Source organism: Prionailurus viverrinus, chromosome A3 (assembly GCF_022837055.1).
Source record: "Prionailurus viverrinus isolate Anna chromosome A3, UM_Priviv_1.0, whole genome shotgun sequence".
Lineage (NCBI taxonomy): Eukaryota > Metazoa > Chordata > Mammalia > Carnivora > Felidae > Prionailurus > Prionailurus viverrinus.
In genome coordinates, this window is record NC_062563.1 from 63,469,218 (window position 1) to 63,489,996 (window position 20,779).

At 43.3% G+C, this 20,779-nt stretch overlaps 1 protein-coding gene across 4 annotated transcripts in view; it reads right to left on the reverse strand.

Annotated features, from left to right (window-relative positions):
* Positions 1-20,779, reverse strand: part of THADA (THADA armadillo repeat containing) — a 330,132-nt gene that overhangs the window by 95,155 nt on the left and 214,198 nt on the right. For all 4 annotated transcript variants that reach the window (XM_047852046.1, XM_047852045.1, XM_047852044.1 and 1 more), the window contains exon 30: positions 4,286-4,401. In XM_047852046.1, coding sequence (XP_047708002.1) covers positions 4,286-4,401 — 116 coding nt within the window. The remainder of the gene's footprint in view (positions 1-4,285; positions 4,402-20,779) is intronic.

Here is a 20,779-nt window from a genome sequence, read left to right on the forward strand (position 1 = left end):
ACACCATACTATTTTCCTTCTTGGCCATCATCAAGAGTTTTTAATAATAATAGCCAATACTTTCATGATACTGTTAAGTGAAAAAAGTAAGCTCTAACTTTTAGCTACAGCAAAACCTCAACTCTGTTAAAAAAAAAAAAAGGCACAGGAGAAAAGATGAAGTAACTACATACATAAAACTGTGAACTAGAAATGGTGGTTTCCACCCGAATGTTGGTAAAAGCAGACTTAAATTCTCTTCGCTTTCAAATTTCGCACTTGCCTACTTTTCTAGGATAAGCATACACTACACTGACAACCAAGAAAAAAAAAGGTGAAAAAAATTTAGTGGGGCACATTTTTCTTCCTGGTCATCCCATCATCCATTGCATTTATTTAGTCTGATGGTTCATTCAGTTCACCACATTTATCTAAACACACACAGACACACACACACACACACACACACACACACGCATGCGCGCACAGACACACACACACACACACACACACACACACACACACACACACACACTTCTTCCTTTTATAACCAAATTGATTCCCGAAAAATTTTAAGCCCCAAATACTAATTCCAACTCTTAATCAAAATAGTAAGTCTTTTCACCTCTTAGTCCTATTTGACAGGGCTTTCGAAAAGTCCTTCCTATTTAGGTGGGGCCTACAATCCAGTTGGGGCAGCAGGGCTAGAATCTGTCATTTGCAAGGGTGGCAGACGGGGCCACACGGGGAGGGGGGGGTTCGGGGGGGGGGGGCAGTGGAGGCAGGAGACTGCTGATAGCCCTCGCAGAGCACCTGCAGCCAGCCTCTCCAGGCCTGCCACGGACCCCAATGCACACCCCACTTCTGGCCTGGGTCGGCTTCATTTTCCTTCAGTAGCCGGTAAACTGCCCATGAGAGAGACACTGACCTGGACTGAGGAGGGAGGGATGGAGGAAAAAGGGGAAGGAAGGAACTTGAAGGATTAATGAGCTGATTTCCATAAAGGCTTTGACATCTTGGAATGAAAAGCGGCCTGTAAGAGCAGAAGCCCAGGCCTCTCCTCAGGCCATGTTGCCAGCTGGCCGTTCATCACCAAAAATTCCCCAACAACTCCATGGCTATTGCTTAACCACCTCATATAAATCCCAATTAATCTTGCAAAGTCAAAACATAAATATATGACAAAAGTCTTTATTTTATGTGCCCTCAGTTTCAGGGTCAAAATTTTAAAAACCGAATTGGTTATCCAATGGCTCCAAAGCATTTTTTTTTTTTAAAAACCTTCTTCGGGAATAAAAGGACAAATAAATGACACCCTCACTAATGTTTATGTACTTATTGGACTGAATGAACTCAAGTCAATAATCAAATAAATTGTAGAAGAAAAAATTTAAACTTTTTTTTTTTCAGTAACATTAATGTTTCATAGCTTATACTCAAAAGATACAGAAAATCCTTAGTAGGCACAAAGGAACATTTATTCTTCTTTCATATGTAAATTGCTAGGGACATAAAGAGTCTCTTCAGCATTAGAACTGAAGGTTACCATCCCATTAGAACTGGGAATACTCCACATTGCCACGTCTTTCACGGGAAAGGCAGGTGATAACGTGAACACAGGGGTTGGCTTCAAGAATGGCCCATTAGGACCCAGAATGGGCTCACGTGAGCATGGAGGTATTAGACACACAGCTTCCCACAGCAACACTCTCAAAGGACCTCAGGGACAAGGCAGGTGTGTCTCACAGGGCAGGCTGAAGCTTCATCACTTATATACAATTGTACACTTTTCTATTTGGGGACCTCAAGGTTATCATGTCAATGAGGTGGATAATACAGAAAAACTGATACACAGCTTTGGAATGAATTGTGCTCTGGCAGTGTGCTTTCCTCCCAAACTTTATTTCAGGCTCTGAACACATCCTGATTAATACGGTAAAAGTGTGTTGGGAGCAAGAGGAAGCCTGGTGTTAGGAACCACCTACAGACCACCCACAAAGTATAAAGTTCACACTTGGATAATAAAGAGTTGACTGTACTGGAAACATAAAAGTGGCTTTCCTAGACTCTCAGCAAGGAAGGTGGAAACGCAGTGAACTGCGGTGATTCATGCTTTTGTTTTCTAGGGCTGGAATGTCATGGAGAAAAATCAGAGAAAGTGCGTGTGCGGGGGGGGGGGGGGGGGGGTGGGGGGGTGGGGGGGGGAGTGATGATGCTGAAAAACCTAAATAGGAAACTGCAATAGGGACCAGAGGGAAAGTTAAAGAGGCCACAGGGTCCTCTCCAGCTGAAGAAGAGGCTGAAGGCAGCTTGGTCATCCATCTTTAGGCACTGACTGCACAGCACGAAGGTCCATTCAAATGCTGGCCTGTTACACCATCTGCTCCTTCCCACCCAACAAGAAGGAATGGGCTCAGGAAGCCAGCAGATGATGATTTTTTATGACAGCCATGAAAGGGTAGCAGGCTAAGGGGGCAGAAACTCTTTTATAGCACTTGAAGAATAGGAGATTCAGGTTCCCTCTTGGGGTATTTCTGGATGGAAACAGAGATTTCCATAGGATGGTTCCTGGAGAGCCCTGACTTCTGGATCCCCAGAAACAACAGCTAGGAGGACCTGGCCTGCTAACTGATAAACAGATGAGAGCACAAATGTGATTATAATTCCCTATCCTCCCAAAAAAGGCAGCTTAGGGGAGTTACCTAAAAGCCACATGAAAAGCAAATGATACTAGGCTCAGAGGCAGTTTATGGTCAATCAACTCGTTCTCTCTACATAAAAGAGAGAAAACAAAAACTGGTCTAAAAATAAGAGGTAACCATCACTTTACTGGCATTTCAGACATGAGAGAATTTCCCCATCAATATCCCCATCCAAAGCTATAGGTATTTAGACAGACATGGAGACTCATATCTACACACTGAGAAATTCTTCAGGGGCTCCCTTTCGCCTAAAGGTTTCCTTTAGGAGCTTTCGCCGAGTGGCCTCCACGTATTTCCGTGGTCTCATGTACCTTCTACTAGGTTCCAGAAGAGCTACCTTTATAGTTCTCCATTGTCACCTTGCCATTTCACGCAGTCATGTTCTTGACTCTGACATTACCCGAGCCCGGAATGCCCTCCCTGCCCCGGCCACTTGGTAAAATTCTACTCATCTCTTGAAGGCCCTTCCCCGTCCCTCCTCTGGGCTACTCCTGTGCTTATTACATACATTTCTTATTACCCTTGTCATATGGATGCAAATTATTACCTTACCTCCTGGATGTGAGTTCCTTGAAGTCAGAGCTAGTTCTTCTATATCTGCGTCCCTTCCATCTCCTAACACAAAGGCCACAGGCCACAGACTTTGTTGGATTACACTGACTTTCGGGCCTCATACTATACCCCTTTCCTGCCTCCAAAAGGTAGGGAGCCAACAAAAGGGAACAAAAGTTCGTTTTTGAAAAACAAAAAAGGTTTTTGTTTTTGTCTAACAACAATTGGTTGTTAGACAACCAATGCACTGATTCCTAACCAAATGCAAGACACTCCAGCATGGAATGTGGTAGCATGTGGGCCTCTGCTGGACCCAGTGTGTTGGAGCTTACAGAGGACACAGTGTGTGTGTGTGTGTGGGGGGGGGGGGGTCCTTGCGGTAACACTCTCCTACCAACATCAGAGTCTTACAGACACAGATTTGAACACAATGTTATAGAGAGGACTCCCTGCGTATTAAATGAGAAATTCTTTTTGTTCCATCTTTCACATAGTAAATGTTCTAAGTTCCACGATAAATTGACAATGGCCAGAGTGAAAAAAATAAATGTATCCACACTCCTTTGCCTTGATTATTCAAAATTCAAGCTATTCTACTACCTGCCTTACAAGGGGCAACTTCCACGTCTTTTTCTTATTCACACCCTAATGGTCTCCCCGTACCTATTCAAGTCTGACCCCAATCTTTAATCTATGAATTGCCATGGCGCCTAAGAGTTTGTACCACATGATTTAGTCAGTTATTGCCTTTCATTGCCATAACATCTGACACAGGCTTGGGCACATGGCAGGTATTAATAGAAACAAGCTGATTGGTGGACAGATAAAAAGCCATATTACATGCCCCCCAGCCATAGAGCAGTTTCAGAAAGATTGTCAGGAAAATATTTTTCTTTCTTTACCACAACCCAAAGTTCTAAAAAGATAAATACTCCAATAAGTTTATAAAACTCATGCCAACGACTTTTAAAACTCCCACAACTAGAAACAGCAATTCTCCAATGTATTCCTAACCCCTGATAACTCCTCGCTCATGTGGGGTTTTAACATACCTCTCGGCCAGCCAGAGTTTGGCTCTGGTACAAACAGCAACGTCAGCCAGCTCCTGCTGAAAGTATGCATTCAGTCTGTATTTGGAGTCTGAGAAGGCTTGTAACAAATGGAAAACCTAAACCAAAAAAGAGAAAAAGCAATATCCTGCTGTGAAAATATATTTTTCCTAAATGCTCAGTTCCTCCCTGTTAGGTTTCCTCAAAATATTCCCCTCAAAGAAAACAGACACCTGCAGAACACAGCTCTGGTTTCTTTGCAGAAAACCACGTTGGTGTGGGAAGACACAGCAACTGGTAAGAACCCTATGTCCTCGATCCCGACCTATGCCCTGGGTTCCCTGCACAATTCCAAGCAAAGGGGACTATTCAGGGACCAGTTATTTGATCCAAGAGCTTACTAGCTACAGAAAACCTATACATTGATTTTAGCAAAGAAAGGCAAACGACTTGCTCTATGTTAGTGGTCTCATATAAAAAAAATGTACCTTTTCAAAATCAAAGTCTTGCTGAAGAGGGAAAAATCAACGGTCTCACAGTCCAAACTGGCTCATGTGCTGGGTTTATCAGAACAGTCTTGGCCAAAGAAGCAGGCCACAATGATGCCTGCCTTTGCAAGCACAGGGTAGTGATGTTTGTAAACTGTTTATATTTTATTTTTAGCAGTTCTCCACGGAGATGTCCGGAATGGAGGCACCAAGGCAGACGCATCCTATTCTCACTCTACATGGCATTACATATTAGAATTGAGCAGAGAAAGACAAATCCTGTTGTATCTCTAGGTGGCTTCTATTTAGAATGAAGGCCACAGATCCAGCAGACCCATGACTGTGTGCATGTGCACGCAGCTTACGTAAGCATGTTGTGGATTCACGCTCAGTGATGACATCAACAACACTGTGAGGAGCACAAACCTGCACCTGCAGCAGAGAGAGAGATCCTCTGACCTCAGCCATTGCCAAGGAGAACGACGCATGTCACAGAAACCCTTCAGCCCCATTATGGAAATCAAAGGCGGGGGGGGGGGGGGGGGGGGAGGGGGGCGGAGCAACACAAGTATGGATAAACACACTGAGAACTTTGAAAGTCTATTTTAATAATTAGTCTGTTTTCTTTCCCTATTGTGTCCTTCACCAGAGCTACAGATGACTTCCTAAGCAACAAGATTCAACTTTTTCTCTCCTGCCAACGAGGAGCGTTAAGTGAAAGTTAAATATGGAAGGGAATAATGAGAAAAAGGAAGAGGCCAAGATAAAAGAGATCCAGAATCATCAGACCCCTAAATGGGAGTGAGCTGGCTGTTTTCCTGGGTCAGACGTCTGCAATTACCAACAACAAACACATGCAGAGCACCTCTGGTTAAAGAATCAAAATACACTGTGATTACTTTACTATATGTAACTACTATTTTTTTTTTTCTTTTTGTCGTCTAAACACAAGTAATCGTATAGGAGAGGGCACACAATCCCGATGTGGAGACTTGAAAATGCTTCCTCTAATAATGGATCTGTTATTCAGAGGCAACAGATCAAGTATCACTACTTCACCACACCCCCGCAGGGACACAAACCGCCCGTCGAGAAGTCTGGAGAAATGGGTCTGGCTGGGGCTTCTGTTCTTCTGTGGTGACTGCCAGAAAAAAAAACCACCTCCCTCTGCCTGAATCCGCACTATCCTGAAGGAGTTGGCAAACTCACTGGGCTTTGCTTTACTTTTCTCCACAGCTGCACACAACCAACCACCAGGGTTTTTCATGGTGTCACAGGATCGTAATTAATCAGCAGACACCAGCAAAATACATGACTGTGGAATTTACTTGTAAAGAAAGCTGTGAGATTTTCGAATGCCTCTCATTTAGAAGCAATCACCTCAAAAATAACTCCTGATGGATGTTTAAACTTAGTCCTATATTTGCTCACCTTACTTGGCAAAAACAAGGCTGTTTTTGAAACGCTTCATAGCTCTGGTTTATGAAAATCAGCCTCCGGGTCCATCAATTCTGTCACCTTGGGCACAACCCAGACAACAATTGTGATCCTGGTTATTCACCAGGAACGGAGAGCGATCTATTTACATGGGACAACTGCAGAGGGAGGTACACTTAAAAGAACCGCGGTGGAAAGAAGCATGTAGGAGAGACAGGGCCAGAGAAGTGAAAGACAGGGTCACAGAAGTCAAGGGAAAACCGGGCAGGGAAGGAGAGGGAGAGGAGAAGACGGGGAGAGGGGAGAAAAGCTTTGTAAACAAATGTCTGAAACAAGTTACTGTATTTGAGATCATTTTTTTTTCTTTAAGAAAATTAATGACTATATTTGAACACACGGCTACCTTCACATGACATTTAGAGGGTTTGTTTTAATTTGTTCAAGCAAAATGAGGCCATCGTTTGGGGTGAAGTCCAGAGGTGAGGCTGGGCCTCTGGAACTAAGGTCCAAGGTCAGGTCCAGGAGCACCAGGCAGCTCCCAGGATCTGAAAAGACGGTGGGGGCAAAGCAATTCCTCCTCCTTCCTCCTTCTCTGAAAGTTCTGGTTCAGGAGAACTTCCAGGCCAGGAGTACAGTCTGGCCCAGGCCTGGGACAATTTGCAAACAGCCTATGATATAGGACTGCACTGAACCCAAAGAGAAAGCGAAGCTGTGTGACCCACTGAATGCACGTGAGCAGTCTAAGAAGTGTAGTGTCACTTCAGGTGGCCCAAACTTGTCACAAATATTTAAACAACAATTACTACTGGGCACTGTCCTAGGAGCCTCTGCACAGAACAAATGAATGCCTGCTCCCCGCAGCTTACATCCTAGTCACAGATAAACGGAAAGTCCATAGCTTCCCTGACTCTGCCTGGTCGCAATTTTATGACCTGCACACAGCATCGCCATCACCTTCCTCTTATGCTTGGCCTCACCCTCCACCAAGTCCAGTGCAGAGCAGGAACTGAACAAACCTCTGCTGAACTGACGCCGGTAAGTGGTGCCTCTTCCCATACGGACTCTGCCTTTGGGACACATGCCCTTGGGTTTGGTGAGCTGCTGCAAACACGTGTGAGGAGAAGACAGAGCTGAACAACACTGCACCCCTCACTGCAGTAGGGAGAGCAGGGAGGCCAGATCAGGGTGGGGAAATGCAGCCCTGTGGGAGGAGTACAGGCTCTGGAGCCAGGTGGACATGGGTGTCCACCCAGTTACTAGCCGTGGGGCTTTGGGCAACTTACCTAACCTCTGCTTCCTCAGTGAAACACTGTATAATAGTATCTGCAGAAAGACTCAAAGGAATATATACTACTACTTGACACATTAGGCACATGATAAAAATGTTAGTTCTCTCCCTTTTCCTGTTTGCTCCCTCCCTTCCAGCCCCCATTCCAAAAATAGTCAGAGAAGGCTTTGCAAAACAAGTGATATTCCTATTTGGCCTTAAAGCAAATCTTGCCAGAATCTGGGGAAGACCGTGCAAGCAGAGGAAACTCAATTATAAAAAAAAATCTGAAAGTGTATTAAAATATCAGTATCGCCAACAAAAAGAATAAACTTTATGGGGCGCCTGGGTGGCGCAGTCGGTTAAGCGTCCGACTTCAGCCAGGTCACGATCTCGCGGTCCGTGAGTTCGAGCCCCGCATCAGGCTCTGGGCTGATGGCTCAGAGCCTGGAGCCTGTTTCCGATTCTGTGTCTCCCTCTCTCTCTGCTCCTCCCCCGTTCATGCTCTGTCTCCCTCTGTCCCAAAAATGAATAAACGTTGAAAAAAAAAAAAGAATAAACTTTAACTTGAATTATGGACTTCAGTTAAAAATAATGTGTCACTAATGGTAACACACATACCACTCCAATGTTAAATATTAATAACAGGAGAAAACTGGAGAGGAAAGGAAGATATGGGAACTCTCTGTACTACCTGCTCAGTTTTTCTGGAAATCTATAATTGTTCGTTCTTTCTTTCTTTCTTTCTTTCTTTCTTTCTTTCTTTCTTTCTTTTTTAACGTTTATTTATTTTTGAGACAGAGAGAGACAGAGCATGAACGGGGGAGGGGCAGAGAGAGAGGGAGACACAGAATCAGAAGCAGGCTCCAGGCTCTGAGCCGTCAGCCCAGAGCCCGACGTGGGGCTTGAACTCACGGACTGCGAGATCGTGACCTGAGCTGAAGTTGGACGCTTAACTGACTGAGCCACCCAGGCGCCCCTATAACTGTTCTTTAAAAAACCTATGAATGGAAGGAAAGCATCAGGACTGCTCAGGGAACAGCAAGTAATTGTGTGTGGCGAGAGCACAGTCAGCGGTGTGTGGGGTGATAGAAGACACAGCTGGAAAGAGGAGTCAGGTCAGAATGAGGAGGATCTTAAATGCACCAGCAAGGGACGAGTCCTCTCTTCTGTAGGTGGCAAAGGCCGCTTTAGAAACAGTGCTCAAATAATTAGATGTGTCATTTGGAAAGGAAAGACCAGGGCAGTGTGGAGGCTGGAACTGGAAGGGGCAGGATGACCAAGATTACTATTAGTCTAGGCTAGAGGTGGTGAGGGTCAAAACCAGATACTGAGAGCCAAGGATGGTGGGTGGGCTCAAAGCAGCTGCAGGTGTTTTCTTTGACCTACACAGTAGTTTTAGCCCGTCATTTACGAACTGGGAGATTTCACATCAGAATCATCCTGATTTCCAACTTCTTTTGAAAAATCAGAAGACCTGGGGGTCAACAGTCACCTGCGGGGGTCCAGTTCACTGTCACACCCACGACTGCCTATTATTCGTGGGCCTAAGGTGGAGTGTCAGTGTCATTTATCACTGCTTATGTGCCTTTTTCTTTCTTTCTTTCTTTCTTTTTTTCTTTCTTTCTTTTTAACTTTTGGAGAAACAAGAGGAAAATAAAGTATTTACTGAGCTCAGACTTCTTTCAAAAGTTTCAAAACAAAGGATTGGACTCGGAGAGCCGTGTGTTTATCCTCGTCTCCCTTCATTCACTTATCTGCCTGGTGCTGATAGGACTCTGATTTTGTGAGAGCCCCGGTCTGGATGGTAAAAGTGGAATGGAGAGGAAAGGATACATTTGAGAGACATTTTGGAAGCTGAAGAAGCAGTACTTGGCAACTTGGTGTTAGACATGGAGTTGCAGGTCAGAAAAGAGCCTCTTAACTCAGGCAGCTGGTGAGGGAGAGCCATCCTCCACAACGGGGCTCACAAGGGAATAATATCCCGTGGCAGGTCTGGGAATGAGGAAAAGGGATCTCATGAGTTGGGTTAGGAATATCCACTTGATGATTGCTCTAGTCAGGGTAATTTATCTTGGAAGGCACGAATTCTTTTGAGAGTGAAAAGGAGCTCTATTAATGACCACCCTGGGACAAAGGCCAGTGGGTTGCCTCTAGCTTCTGCAGGCCCTTAGAAAAAAAAGACTAGAGTGGAGGAAGAGGTGTCTTTGGCAAAAGAAGCAGGAGGAAGCTTTGCCGACTTAAGATGGTTGTAACCCAGTCAGAAAGACAGAAAGCGCACACAAACAACCAAGGGCAAACCAGCAGCACCACCCAGGACTATCGAAGGCAGTGGGACTGGCCAGAAGATGCCCTCAGGACGGGAGGCCAGGAAGCAGCTGGCAGCAGGCTAGTGTCCTTGCCCTTGAGATGCAAGCCCCGAGAAACTCCGGGAGAACCAAAGAGGAATCTGGAGAACCTGGAAATAGTTACTCCTTGCCGACCCCCATGCCTACTCTAAACACAGAGAGACTCGGGGGAGCCCCCAGGCATCTGTATGAAGCACTGGGTCCATTTGGGCAGCTTTGAATCTTAAAAGTGACTCCACAGGAGCGAATGTAATACTCTTTGAATAAGTGCCACAGGCCTAAAAAGAGTCATGAGGCAGATCTCTGAAAAAACTTGCACTGCACCAGTAAAGTATGTCTGGTTTATGCTGCTAGACTAAAATAGTGACTTGTGTTAGACAAGATCAAGATGATATATGGCTGTTTGGGAATGCAACGCCGAGATGGGTTTTCCTCTTCACCAAGCATGGCTTCCAGGCAATTTTCCCCCTTATAAAATCAACAGCAGCTGAGCTCCAGAAACAGCAGGATCCAGCAATAACAGGACCAGGTTAGGCAGGCTGTGAAAAAGGACAACGCCAAAGAGAAAAGAGATGTTCATTTCAGAGGTCAGATATAAATGAGCTGAATGTATTGTAATCATTCACCATCCCAGACTTGGAAGATCAGCACCTGTATCCACTTTTGCAACTATATTTTCTTAACCACAAATCCTATTCTTCTTTTGCAGCATGCAGGCTTTGGGAGAACACGTTTGCCCCTATCACATTCAGCCAAGTATAAAATTTCTGTATCTGCCATTTTGCCTTGCCTTCTCTCTGCATTGCCCCAACCCCCACGGCTAAGTCAGAGCCACATTTTTCCAAGCTCAGTGTTTACACAGGATTTTATTTCGGCTGGTAAAACATCTGTATTTTTTCAGGGACTTGAATAAATGATCTATGCCGGGAATGTACAGTATAGGGTGATGTCAGGCCCCCTTTTTCTCTCTCGACTCACTGGGCAGAACAGGCAAACATTGTTGCAGCCTGTAGTTGGGAATGTGAATATTTATCCTGTCGACTTAATTCATACAAACAGAAGGAAAGGCAGGCAGGCAGGAGTATTTTATGGCTTTGAGTCAGACTGAAAGGGGGAGGGTGTGAGAAGGGGGGACGGCTGAGAAAGGAATCTAAACTTTCTAATTCACAGAAACATGCTTAATCATACAAATGTGGAGAAAGAGATACAGCAAAAATTATTTAAAAGGTAGACTGCATTTGTATGTGGGTGTGGGTAGGAGATGGGAAAGCAAGAGACAGTTCTCCAACTTATGTATCTTTTCTAATCACTACAATGAGGTTTAGGATTTAATTGTTTTCTGCTTCAGGTCTATTAATCATATCCATAACCAGACCACAGGCTTCTTAGGAACACCTTTCTTATCTTCTGATTTCCACAGTGCAGGGCACGGTGCTTACTGGGAGTATGGACCCACCCATGGCATCTGTACAGGGCTCAGCGTATTGTCCTTTTTACTGACAGCCCAATCGACGGGAGGCATGACCATGGGACACTTCAGCTACTCAGCCTGGTCACCCCTACAAGAAAGGGCTTGGTGGGCAAGTGCCACCCATAGTTACCCACCAATCCTAGAGGGCAGGCCAGGAAGTATTTCAAGTGGTTACTCCTCCAAACCTCAACCTATTTATCAGATGAGGACAAATCCTTAGGAAGGTCTTGGGAAGTTCCCAAAAGGTGACACTTGGCTGTTGCTGCTGTCAGAAAAAGGGTGCTAATTGTGATGTGTAATTACTTCCTAGTTGACACTGGCTTGGGGAAGAGAATCACAGGAAACAGGCCATGAATATCTTTAAGGACTAATATGTACACACACACAAAGTCTGTAGGGGTCTGAAAAGTCACTTCGTGTGTCAATTCATTCCCTCCTTTCTGTGAACACTCCCCTTGTTCTAGTTCAGGAACCAAAGATCTTACACCTGGAAGATGAAAACAACTCACTGGTCTCTGCCTCCAAAACTTATTTTACACTTGACTACAGAGAAACTTCTTAAAGCCCTGACTGTATCACTCCCAAGTTCAAAATCTCTCAATGACTTCCAATTGCCTGAAGAATTTGCTGGGCACTGAAGTCTCGACTTACTTTTCTGTTTTTACCTCCTATTTCCTCCACTTCGTCTATCTATTTTGTAGCTGAATGGGACAATTTCCCATTCCTGACAACTTACAAATGCTTTTCTGTCCAGGATGCTCCTTCTATTTCTCCCCCCACCACCCTCTCCAACTCTGCCTACTGAAATTCCATTCATACTGTAAGGCCCAGCTAACATCACCTCCTCCATAAAACCTTCCTCAGCTTTCATCAACCACCACCCCCCTCTCTGACCCAAGACATACTCTTTTCCTACTCAGTGCCCAACGGCTTATTTAATTTGATTTAAAAAAAAAATTTTAATCCTGTCATCATAGTTATCAATCCACAATTTCCTTTCCTGGAGTATAGCTCTTTGAAGGCAAGGACTGTGTCCTGTTCTTCATAGTCCTTGGGCCCCAAGGATATGGAGCTTTGTCTGGTGTAGAGAGGGGCTCCATGAATGGAGCATTTAGTGAGTTGGAACTGTAGCATGCCTCCCTTCCAGGGGTGGCAGAAGCACAGCCTATGTTCAGAGCAGCAGCTGGAGTGCTAAAAATGACTTTCTAAACTCTTCCCACACAAATGGGTAGGAGAAATACACAGTATTAATGAGAGAGTGAGCATTCATTTGTCTTAGATCATCTTTGGGCTGGTGCTCCAAATTTTACAATGCAGATAAGAGTCCCCTCACCCAGAAGAAGTCTCAGGGGCCCTGAGCTACTGGGTAAGAGTGAGGTTGAGAAAGTGATGTCAGGGGCACTTGAGTGGCTCAGTCAGTTATACATCTGACTCTTGATCTCAGCTCAGGTCATGATTTCACGATTCGTGAGTTCGAACCCACATCAGCCTCTGTGCTGATAGCACGGAGCCTGCTTGGGTTTCTTCCTCTCCCTCTTTTTCTGCCCCTCCCCCGCTTGTGCTTGCTCTCTCTTTGTCTCTCTCTCAAAAAGAAATAAATAAACATTAAAAAAAAAAGAAAGTGATATCAAAGGTATTCAGTCTTAACCTCACTTACAAAAGTTTACATGTAAAGTATTAACAATTCCCACTGATACAATAATATCTGTTCTAACCAAAGAGTTCCTAACTTTGGAACATAAGATACATTTCTGTAAAGGTATGGATAAAATGCTTTAATTATTTGTTTGTTTGTTGTTTAATGTTTATTTATTTTTAAATTTTTTATTTATTGGGACGCCTGGGTGGCGCAGTCGGTTAAGCGTCCGACTTCAGCCAGGTCACGATCTCGCTGTCCGTGAGTTCGAGCCCCGCGTCGGGCTCTGGGCTGATGGCTCAGAGCCTGGAGCTTGTTTCTGATTCTGTGTCTCCCTCTCTCTCTGCCCCTCCCCCGTTCATGCTCTGTCTCTCTCTGTCTCAAAAATAAATAAATGTTAAAAAAAATAAAATAAAATAAATTTTTTATTTATTAAAAAAATTTTTTTACTGTTTATTTTTGAGAGAGAGACAGAGAGAGAGACAGAGTACAAGTTGGAAAGGAGCGGAGAGAGAGGGAGATACAGAATCTGAAGCAGGCTCCAGGCTCTGAGCTGTCAGCACAGAGCCCAATGCAGGAGTCAAACTCACGAACAGTGAGATCGTGACCTGAGCTGAAGTAGGATGCTCAACCGACTGAGCCACCCAGGTACCCCAATGTTTATTTATTTTTGAGAGAGAAAGAGAGACAGAGCGCGAGTGGGGGAGGGGCAGAGAGAGAGAGGGAGACACAGAATCTGAAGCAGGCTCCAGGCTCTGAGCTGTCAGCACAGAACCCGATGCAGGGCTTGAACCCACGAACTGTGAGATCATGACCTGAGCCGAAGTCGGATGCTTAACGGACTGAGTCACCCAGGTGCCCTGGATAAAATGTTTTAAATTACAAATTATTTTTCTGTAAAAGATATCCCAGTTTAACTTATTTAGGAGAAGCTTTATTATGCTTGCTGATTTATCTCTTCTATCTATCTGGATCTTCAACTCTTGAGTTTCCTTAACAACAATACTGAGATAAATAAGGATCTCTTTGATGTACCAAAGCTTGTTGATGAAAAATAATAAGGATAATTTGTTCAGTCAAGACAGTTTACTTCAGCAATCCAGGAAGGAGAAAGGAAGAAAGGAGAAAGGAGGAAGGAAGGAGGTGGTGGAATAAATGAAAAAAAATTAGTCATAAATCAATAAATGTTGAAGTTGAGTGACGGGTACATGAGGTTCATTATATTATCCTAACTACATTTGTGTATATTTAAATATAAGTTATAGAAAAAGGCTTTAGGAGAGAAGAAGGTAAAGAGAAAGCAGCTATAGGTCACAGAGATGAAATAAGTATAAAAAGCTCATGATGTAGTACAAGAAGTTATGTATATTAACAAATAAAATGCATAAATTCTAAGACAGAACACTAAGCACTGGAAGGGAGAGAAGGGAGTCCAGAAGATGGTAAAAGTGACATTTAAACAGTAGTGAAGAGGGGTGCCTGGGTGGCTCAATTGTTTGGGCATCCAACTCTTGATTTCGGCTCAGGTCATGATCTCACGGTTTGTGAGTTTGAGCCCCAAGTTGGGCTCTGTGCTGACAGGGGAGGTTGTTTGGGACTCTCTCTCTCTCTCTCTCTCTCTCTCTCTCTCTCTCTCTGCCCCTCCCCCATTTATGTGTACACGCTTGAGCGCACACGCACTCTCTCAAAATAAATAAATAAACATTAAAAAACCACTATAAACAGTAGTGAAGAGACTAATGTATTCAACAAAGGGTATTAAGACAACCAACTAGGTCTTAGGGAAAGAATACAGTTGGGTCCCTACCCAAAGCCTTGCACTGAAATAAATTCTAGATGGAGAAACTAATCAAATGTAAAAAAAGAAACTACAAAAGTGCTAGAAGAAAACAGGAAAATATTTTATAATCTTCTGGTAAAAAATGGGCTTTCTAAGAACGAACACAAAGCCACAAACTAAAAAAAAAAAATAGATGTATAAATATGTCAATATAACAACCGAAATCTCTGGGACAGCAAAAATTAATAGGAATATTCAAAACCAAAAAAATAAGGGGCAAACCATTTGCTAATTCCTTCAAGGAACAAACCTCTTGCAAACCAGTAACAGAAATGAAAGTCATGGAATGAAATATGGCTGGGAATTACAAGCTTTTTCCATTCATAGCACCCTTACACCTCAATAATTTTTTCATGGTGCCTCCAGGCCAAAAGAAATATCGAACAGTTCCATTTATTAAGTAGTTAGGTCCAAACAACCTAGTAAGTATTTATGCCCTAACAACTGCGAAACTGTTTGAAAAAATAATACACATAAGTTGAAAGAAAAAATATTTTGATTTCATTCTTTAATAACCACAATTACTTACTAATGAGATGTGTGTGCCTGTTGGATACTTCCTAACTTCCCAAGCCTTGGAGTCACTGGACTCCGTCACCCTCATTCCTATTCCACACTGACCTTCCCATGGTACTTGTTTTTACCACAGCAACTATCAAATACTCAACTTTGCAAAGATATATGGCATCATCAAAAGGAGTACGACGTGAGCTAAGGTTGATAACTGTATGTTACTTCAAGCTAGTAGCTCCCATAGTATCTCACAGATGGCAAGTATCATTGGGCTTCTCACAAAAATTTAAAATATCCCACAGCACTTTGGCACACTCTTTGGGAACTGCAAATATTTAGCAAGGAATATAAACAAGCAATTCACAGACGAAATACAAATAGCCAATAAACACATGAAGAAATGTTTCATTTCACTAATGTTTAAGGAAGTGCAACTAAAACAATACTCAAAAAAAAACTGATTTGCACAGAAAATTTTCTTAAGTGGGTAGGACCCACTTAGTAACTGGGTAAGGAAATGGCCACTCTCATTCATCACTGCAGGGAGTATAAATTGGTCACAGACATGTTGGGGGTAGCCAGCAGGGCCATTTTGTTGCACATATGATATATTCCATACAAATGGTAACCCTCGGAGTTGGACAAAGCGGCAACTTGGAAGTCTGGCCGTTGCTATCAAAATGTAAAACACGCTGCTTTCTCAGTCTTGCAATACCCACTTCTGAAATAGGAATTTATTTCACAAGAACACTTAGAGGTATGGGCAAAGATAAAGACGCCCAAGGATGATCTTTGGCAGCACTGACTGCAACGGGAAAATTCAGAAACAACCAATACAAGACCAGTGGAAAAAATTATGGAATACTACTACAGGTATCTCATCATATAGAGTCAAGCTATACAAACATTTTTTTAAGTATTTATTTATAGATAGAGACAGCATGGGTGGGGGACGGGCAGAGACAGAGGGAGAGAGGGAGAGAGGGAGAGAGAGAGAGAGAGAGAGAGAGAGAGAGAATATCCTGAGCAGGCTCTGTGCTGTCAGTGCAGAGCTCGATGTGGGGCTCGAACCTACGAGTTCATGACCTGAGCCAAAACCAAGAGTCGGATGCTGAACCGACTGAGCCACTCAGATGCCCTACGGGCATTTTTTTTTTTTAAGCTATAAATTTATATGGACAGACATGAAATTATCTCCAAGACATACTGGTAAATGAGAAAGCAAGCTGCAAAAAATAGCATGGTCCTGTTTTTACTGATGCCAAATTATTAACAGAGAGGGTGGGACTGTTTACAATCAATGTTGCATGTTTCTGGAATTTAGAATGTTTTACAATAAGAATGCATTACTTTTTTAAACAATTCATTTTGAAATAATTACAGTTTCATAACAAGTTGCCAAAAGAGTAGAGTTGGTGTACCTTCACTTAGCTTCCCCCAACTGTGACGTCTCGCCTGTCTGTAGTACTGCATCAAAACCAGAATACTGACAGTGGCACATTGCTGTTAACTAGACTACACACCTTACTCAGCTTTTGCCATATTTTACATGTATTCATGTGTGTGTGTGTGTGAGGGGCGGTTTCATCCCATGCACGGGTTTGGGTAACTACCACCACCACTAAGACACGGGACTGTCCTAGTACCACAAAGGAAGAATGCATTATTTCTGGAGTCAGAAACAATAAAAAGCTAAATAATACTCTTTTTATCATGTATCCCCTAACTCCATACTCAATGTGAAAATTCACACGCTACGTCAACTGGGACAGGTGGCTGTGTGCTATTTCTCACCAAGAGATAGAAATCAAAGAAAAGGAACTTTTCAAGGCATGAAAGACAAGACATTAGGACTTTTCCAAGGCTCCTCCTGCTCTTCTCGGACTTTTCAGATCTGTGCCCAGTGTGGGTGGAAGAGCAGCTCAGAGGAAAGAGCCACGGAAGGTAGAGAAGGCTGGCCATGGCGAGGTGCCACCAGGGGTGGGGGAACAGCATTCCTGAGAGATGCAGTCCTATCTCCAATACTGTCTCTCGGGCAAACAAGAGCAAAGGAAATACAAAGTTGTTATATCAATTTGCATGTCCCAGATTTTAGAGCAGCTGTAAAATTTGCCTTATAAAAAGAACTGACCCACAGAAAACTGGCTTTTAGCGTGCTCTCAGGCTGGTAATGCACATTACTCCGAGCTGCCCAGTGAGGGGGTTTGGGGCAAAAGGCCCTGCAAGCCTGGACCCAAGTGACAGCCAGCCTCAGGAGACTGCTGGCTTCCAGCAAGCTGTGGTAACAGAGACTCCTCTTTATGAAAAATGAAGATGGAAAAAAAATCTTTTGCGTCTTTGGGTTGCAGCTTATTTCAAAGGTCATCAAAGTAAACAAAAGGGAAAGACTGTGAATCTTTATAAGTCAAAAAGTGACAACTGTTTATAAAGCAACTGTTTATATTTTCACATGGAGGAAGGAAAAAAATGATTCTTCTAAGCCCCTAGGAATGGAGGTTTGGGTGGCTCCCCCTCCACCTCGTTTGTTTGCTCATTTGCCATTCAACACCTCCCGCAGTGAGTACAGTTGCATCCATTTTATGCAGAATTGTAAACGTCTACTGGATGGCTGGGATTTGTGGAATAAACCAGGCAGTGTCTTGAGAAGCAAAAGCCTCTGTCGCCCTTGTTGATAACCGCCTCCCACCATCATGCTGAGTACTGTGTAATGCCCAAAGCCATACAGACAGGCTGCAGTAAGGTCTCTCCAAATCTTGAGCCCGGTTTCCAATGAGGGCACCTTTGTTCAGAGAGGGATGATTCTCTGAATCTAATGAGGGCAAAGGGGTCAGTGAAACCAGTCCTTACAAACCTCCTCTAATACCTCAGAGTGAGCAAAAAACCCTTTTTGCTTATGGGTTTTTCTGACAATGAACTGTGGACAATTATCATGGACGAGCCTCTACATGAATTTCCTATTAGACATATTCTGAAATAATGGGACTAGATGGCATTAAAATAATCATCAAAAGGTACTTTTTTACATGGGGAGCTGTGTGATCCCCGGTCCACTATACAGATTTTGTATTATTTCCATTTATCCATTAAGCCTCAGCTAGTCAGCCCCTTTTGTGAAGTTCTCCCTGAGAATTGTGGGTAGAGCAATTTCTCCATCCTCTCATTCCATAGTATGTATTAGCTGAACCACTCATTTGGCACCTAAGATATGTTGCCTTGATTGCTATTTATCTTTTTGTGTAAACCATGTCGTTTTATCTCCTACAGAGCCTTACTGGAATGCAAAAGTTTGTTGATTTGATTTTAAATTTAAGGCAATTACCATGTGGGCTGAGATAAACAGTACTTTCAAGGCAACAGTTAACTCAATAGTGAAAGTAAACACCAAGACTGCTTGCAAATGGGGTGGCTTGCAAAGTAGAATGACCAATGAATGCAAGTCCTCCAGATGGGAATATGTTTGTGGCCTGGGCCTTCAGCCCACTACTCCTAGCCTACCAGTGCGTCTTGTTATCTACATGAATTTATCATCCCCCAAGCTCATCTCCAGGAAACTCATGATCTTTCCTCTCAACCTACTTCAGCTCAACCACTGGTGTCTCAATGAAACCATTCTCCCAGGCACTGGTAAGTTTATTTGTTGAGTAACTGGATGAACAAGACAGCCACTCCATCTAAGTAACCATCCACAATCCACTCTGGCCTGCCCCTTTTCCCTATATTGCTGGAAGGCTATGAGAATCAAGTTTAGACGTTGTCATGCGTCTCTCCCCACCCACCCCCAAACAAGCCTCCTTGGCCAGTTAAGAGACTGACTGCAATGGGGCGACAGGACATTCCTCTTGATGTCCTTTCTGCTGAGAAACTTGAGACTTTGGACCAGTGGTCCTAAATGTGGAGTGGTTTTACCCCTGCGGGCCATTTGGCAATGTCTAGAAACATTTTTTGGTTGCCACGACTGGAACGGGGTACCATCAGCACCTCGTGGGTGGAGGTGAGAGATGCTGTGAAACATCCCACAGATCAAAGGGCAGTCCCCCAAGACAAAGAATCATCCAGCCACAGATGTCGGTAGTGCTGAGGTGGAGAAACCCTGGCCTGCTGTAAGAGCACAGGCTTTGCAGTCTAGTTGGTGACTTCGGGAAAATTATTTACACTCTCTGAGCCTCTGTTTCCCATTCTATAAAATGGAGCTGATAATACAACTCATCTCATGAGGCTATCATGAAGTCTAAAAGATAATTAATGTGAAAAGTACTTTGTAATTACGTCTTTAAAAACTAGTCATTCTTATTAATGGTTAGCAGCATGCCCATGTGTGATTTTAATTTTGCAGTGCACTTCAGGCACCGCTAGGTGTGGGCGTAGAAAGGAAGCTCACCTCACCTCTCTCCATCTATCTGGGGTATCCATGTTCTCCCAGTTCTGCATTATTAAGCAGCTTTCTTAACTCCTTTGTGGAACCTGCTTATATTCTTTTTATTTGGCAGTTGTTTTTGCTTGGCCACTGGACTTCTGCCTCGTGCAGTATTATTCCTCAGCAATACTTTTCTTAGCGGTCTCTGATGATTTTCCCAGAAACCGTGCTTTCTGACTAATCATCTTACTACAGCTCATAATAATGACCAAGTGTATGGCAAGGATGAATTAATGATTATCCCTCAGGGTAATCATTTGAGAAGTATAAATAGAGTACTTATTACCAAGTTTGCCCTTTTTGTCATAAGCTACATTTTCCACCTTTGTGATTTATATCTAAGAATAAGCTGTGCCATTCAGTGTCTCAGAAGAATCATTTGGTGACCCTTGAAGATATTAGTTCTATTAGTTATGAGTCTCAAGAGGCTTATCCTTGATACTTTTTCCAACTGAGCACGCTCCATAAATTCACATATCTAGAGGAACAATTCCCAGCTCATTTGTCCTGCCTAGGAGAAGCAAACACTTTAAAAAAATAGGCTAAGTAAGCACATTCTTATTTTCCTATTTCCTGAATGACCCAAATCAGGTAACACTTTAACGAATACTTTAGCTTCTACCCATTTCATTTCTTGGGTAAATCTGGAAAGTCTGCTTTCATTTTATTCAAAGGAAGCGAAGCAAAGCATCTTTCCTGGGGCTTTTTGTCTCACAAAATGGATATCTGGATATTTATAATAGCAAAGCCTTATGGTCTTAAATTGTAGTCTTTTTTTCCTTCCTATTTCAAATTTTTATTTAAATTCTAGTTAATTGACATACAGTGCAATACTGGTTTCAGGAGCAGAATTCAGTGATTCATCACTTACATACAACACCCAGCGCTCATCCCAACAAGTGCCCTCCTTAGTATCCACCACCCACCTAGCCCATACCCCACCCACCTCCCTCCATCAACCCTCAGTTTGTTCTCTATGATTAAGAGTCTTTTATGGTTTGTTTCCCTCTCTTTCTTTCCCTCCCCTTCCCATATGTTCATCTGTTTTGTTTTTTAAATTCCACATATGAGTGATATCATACT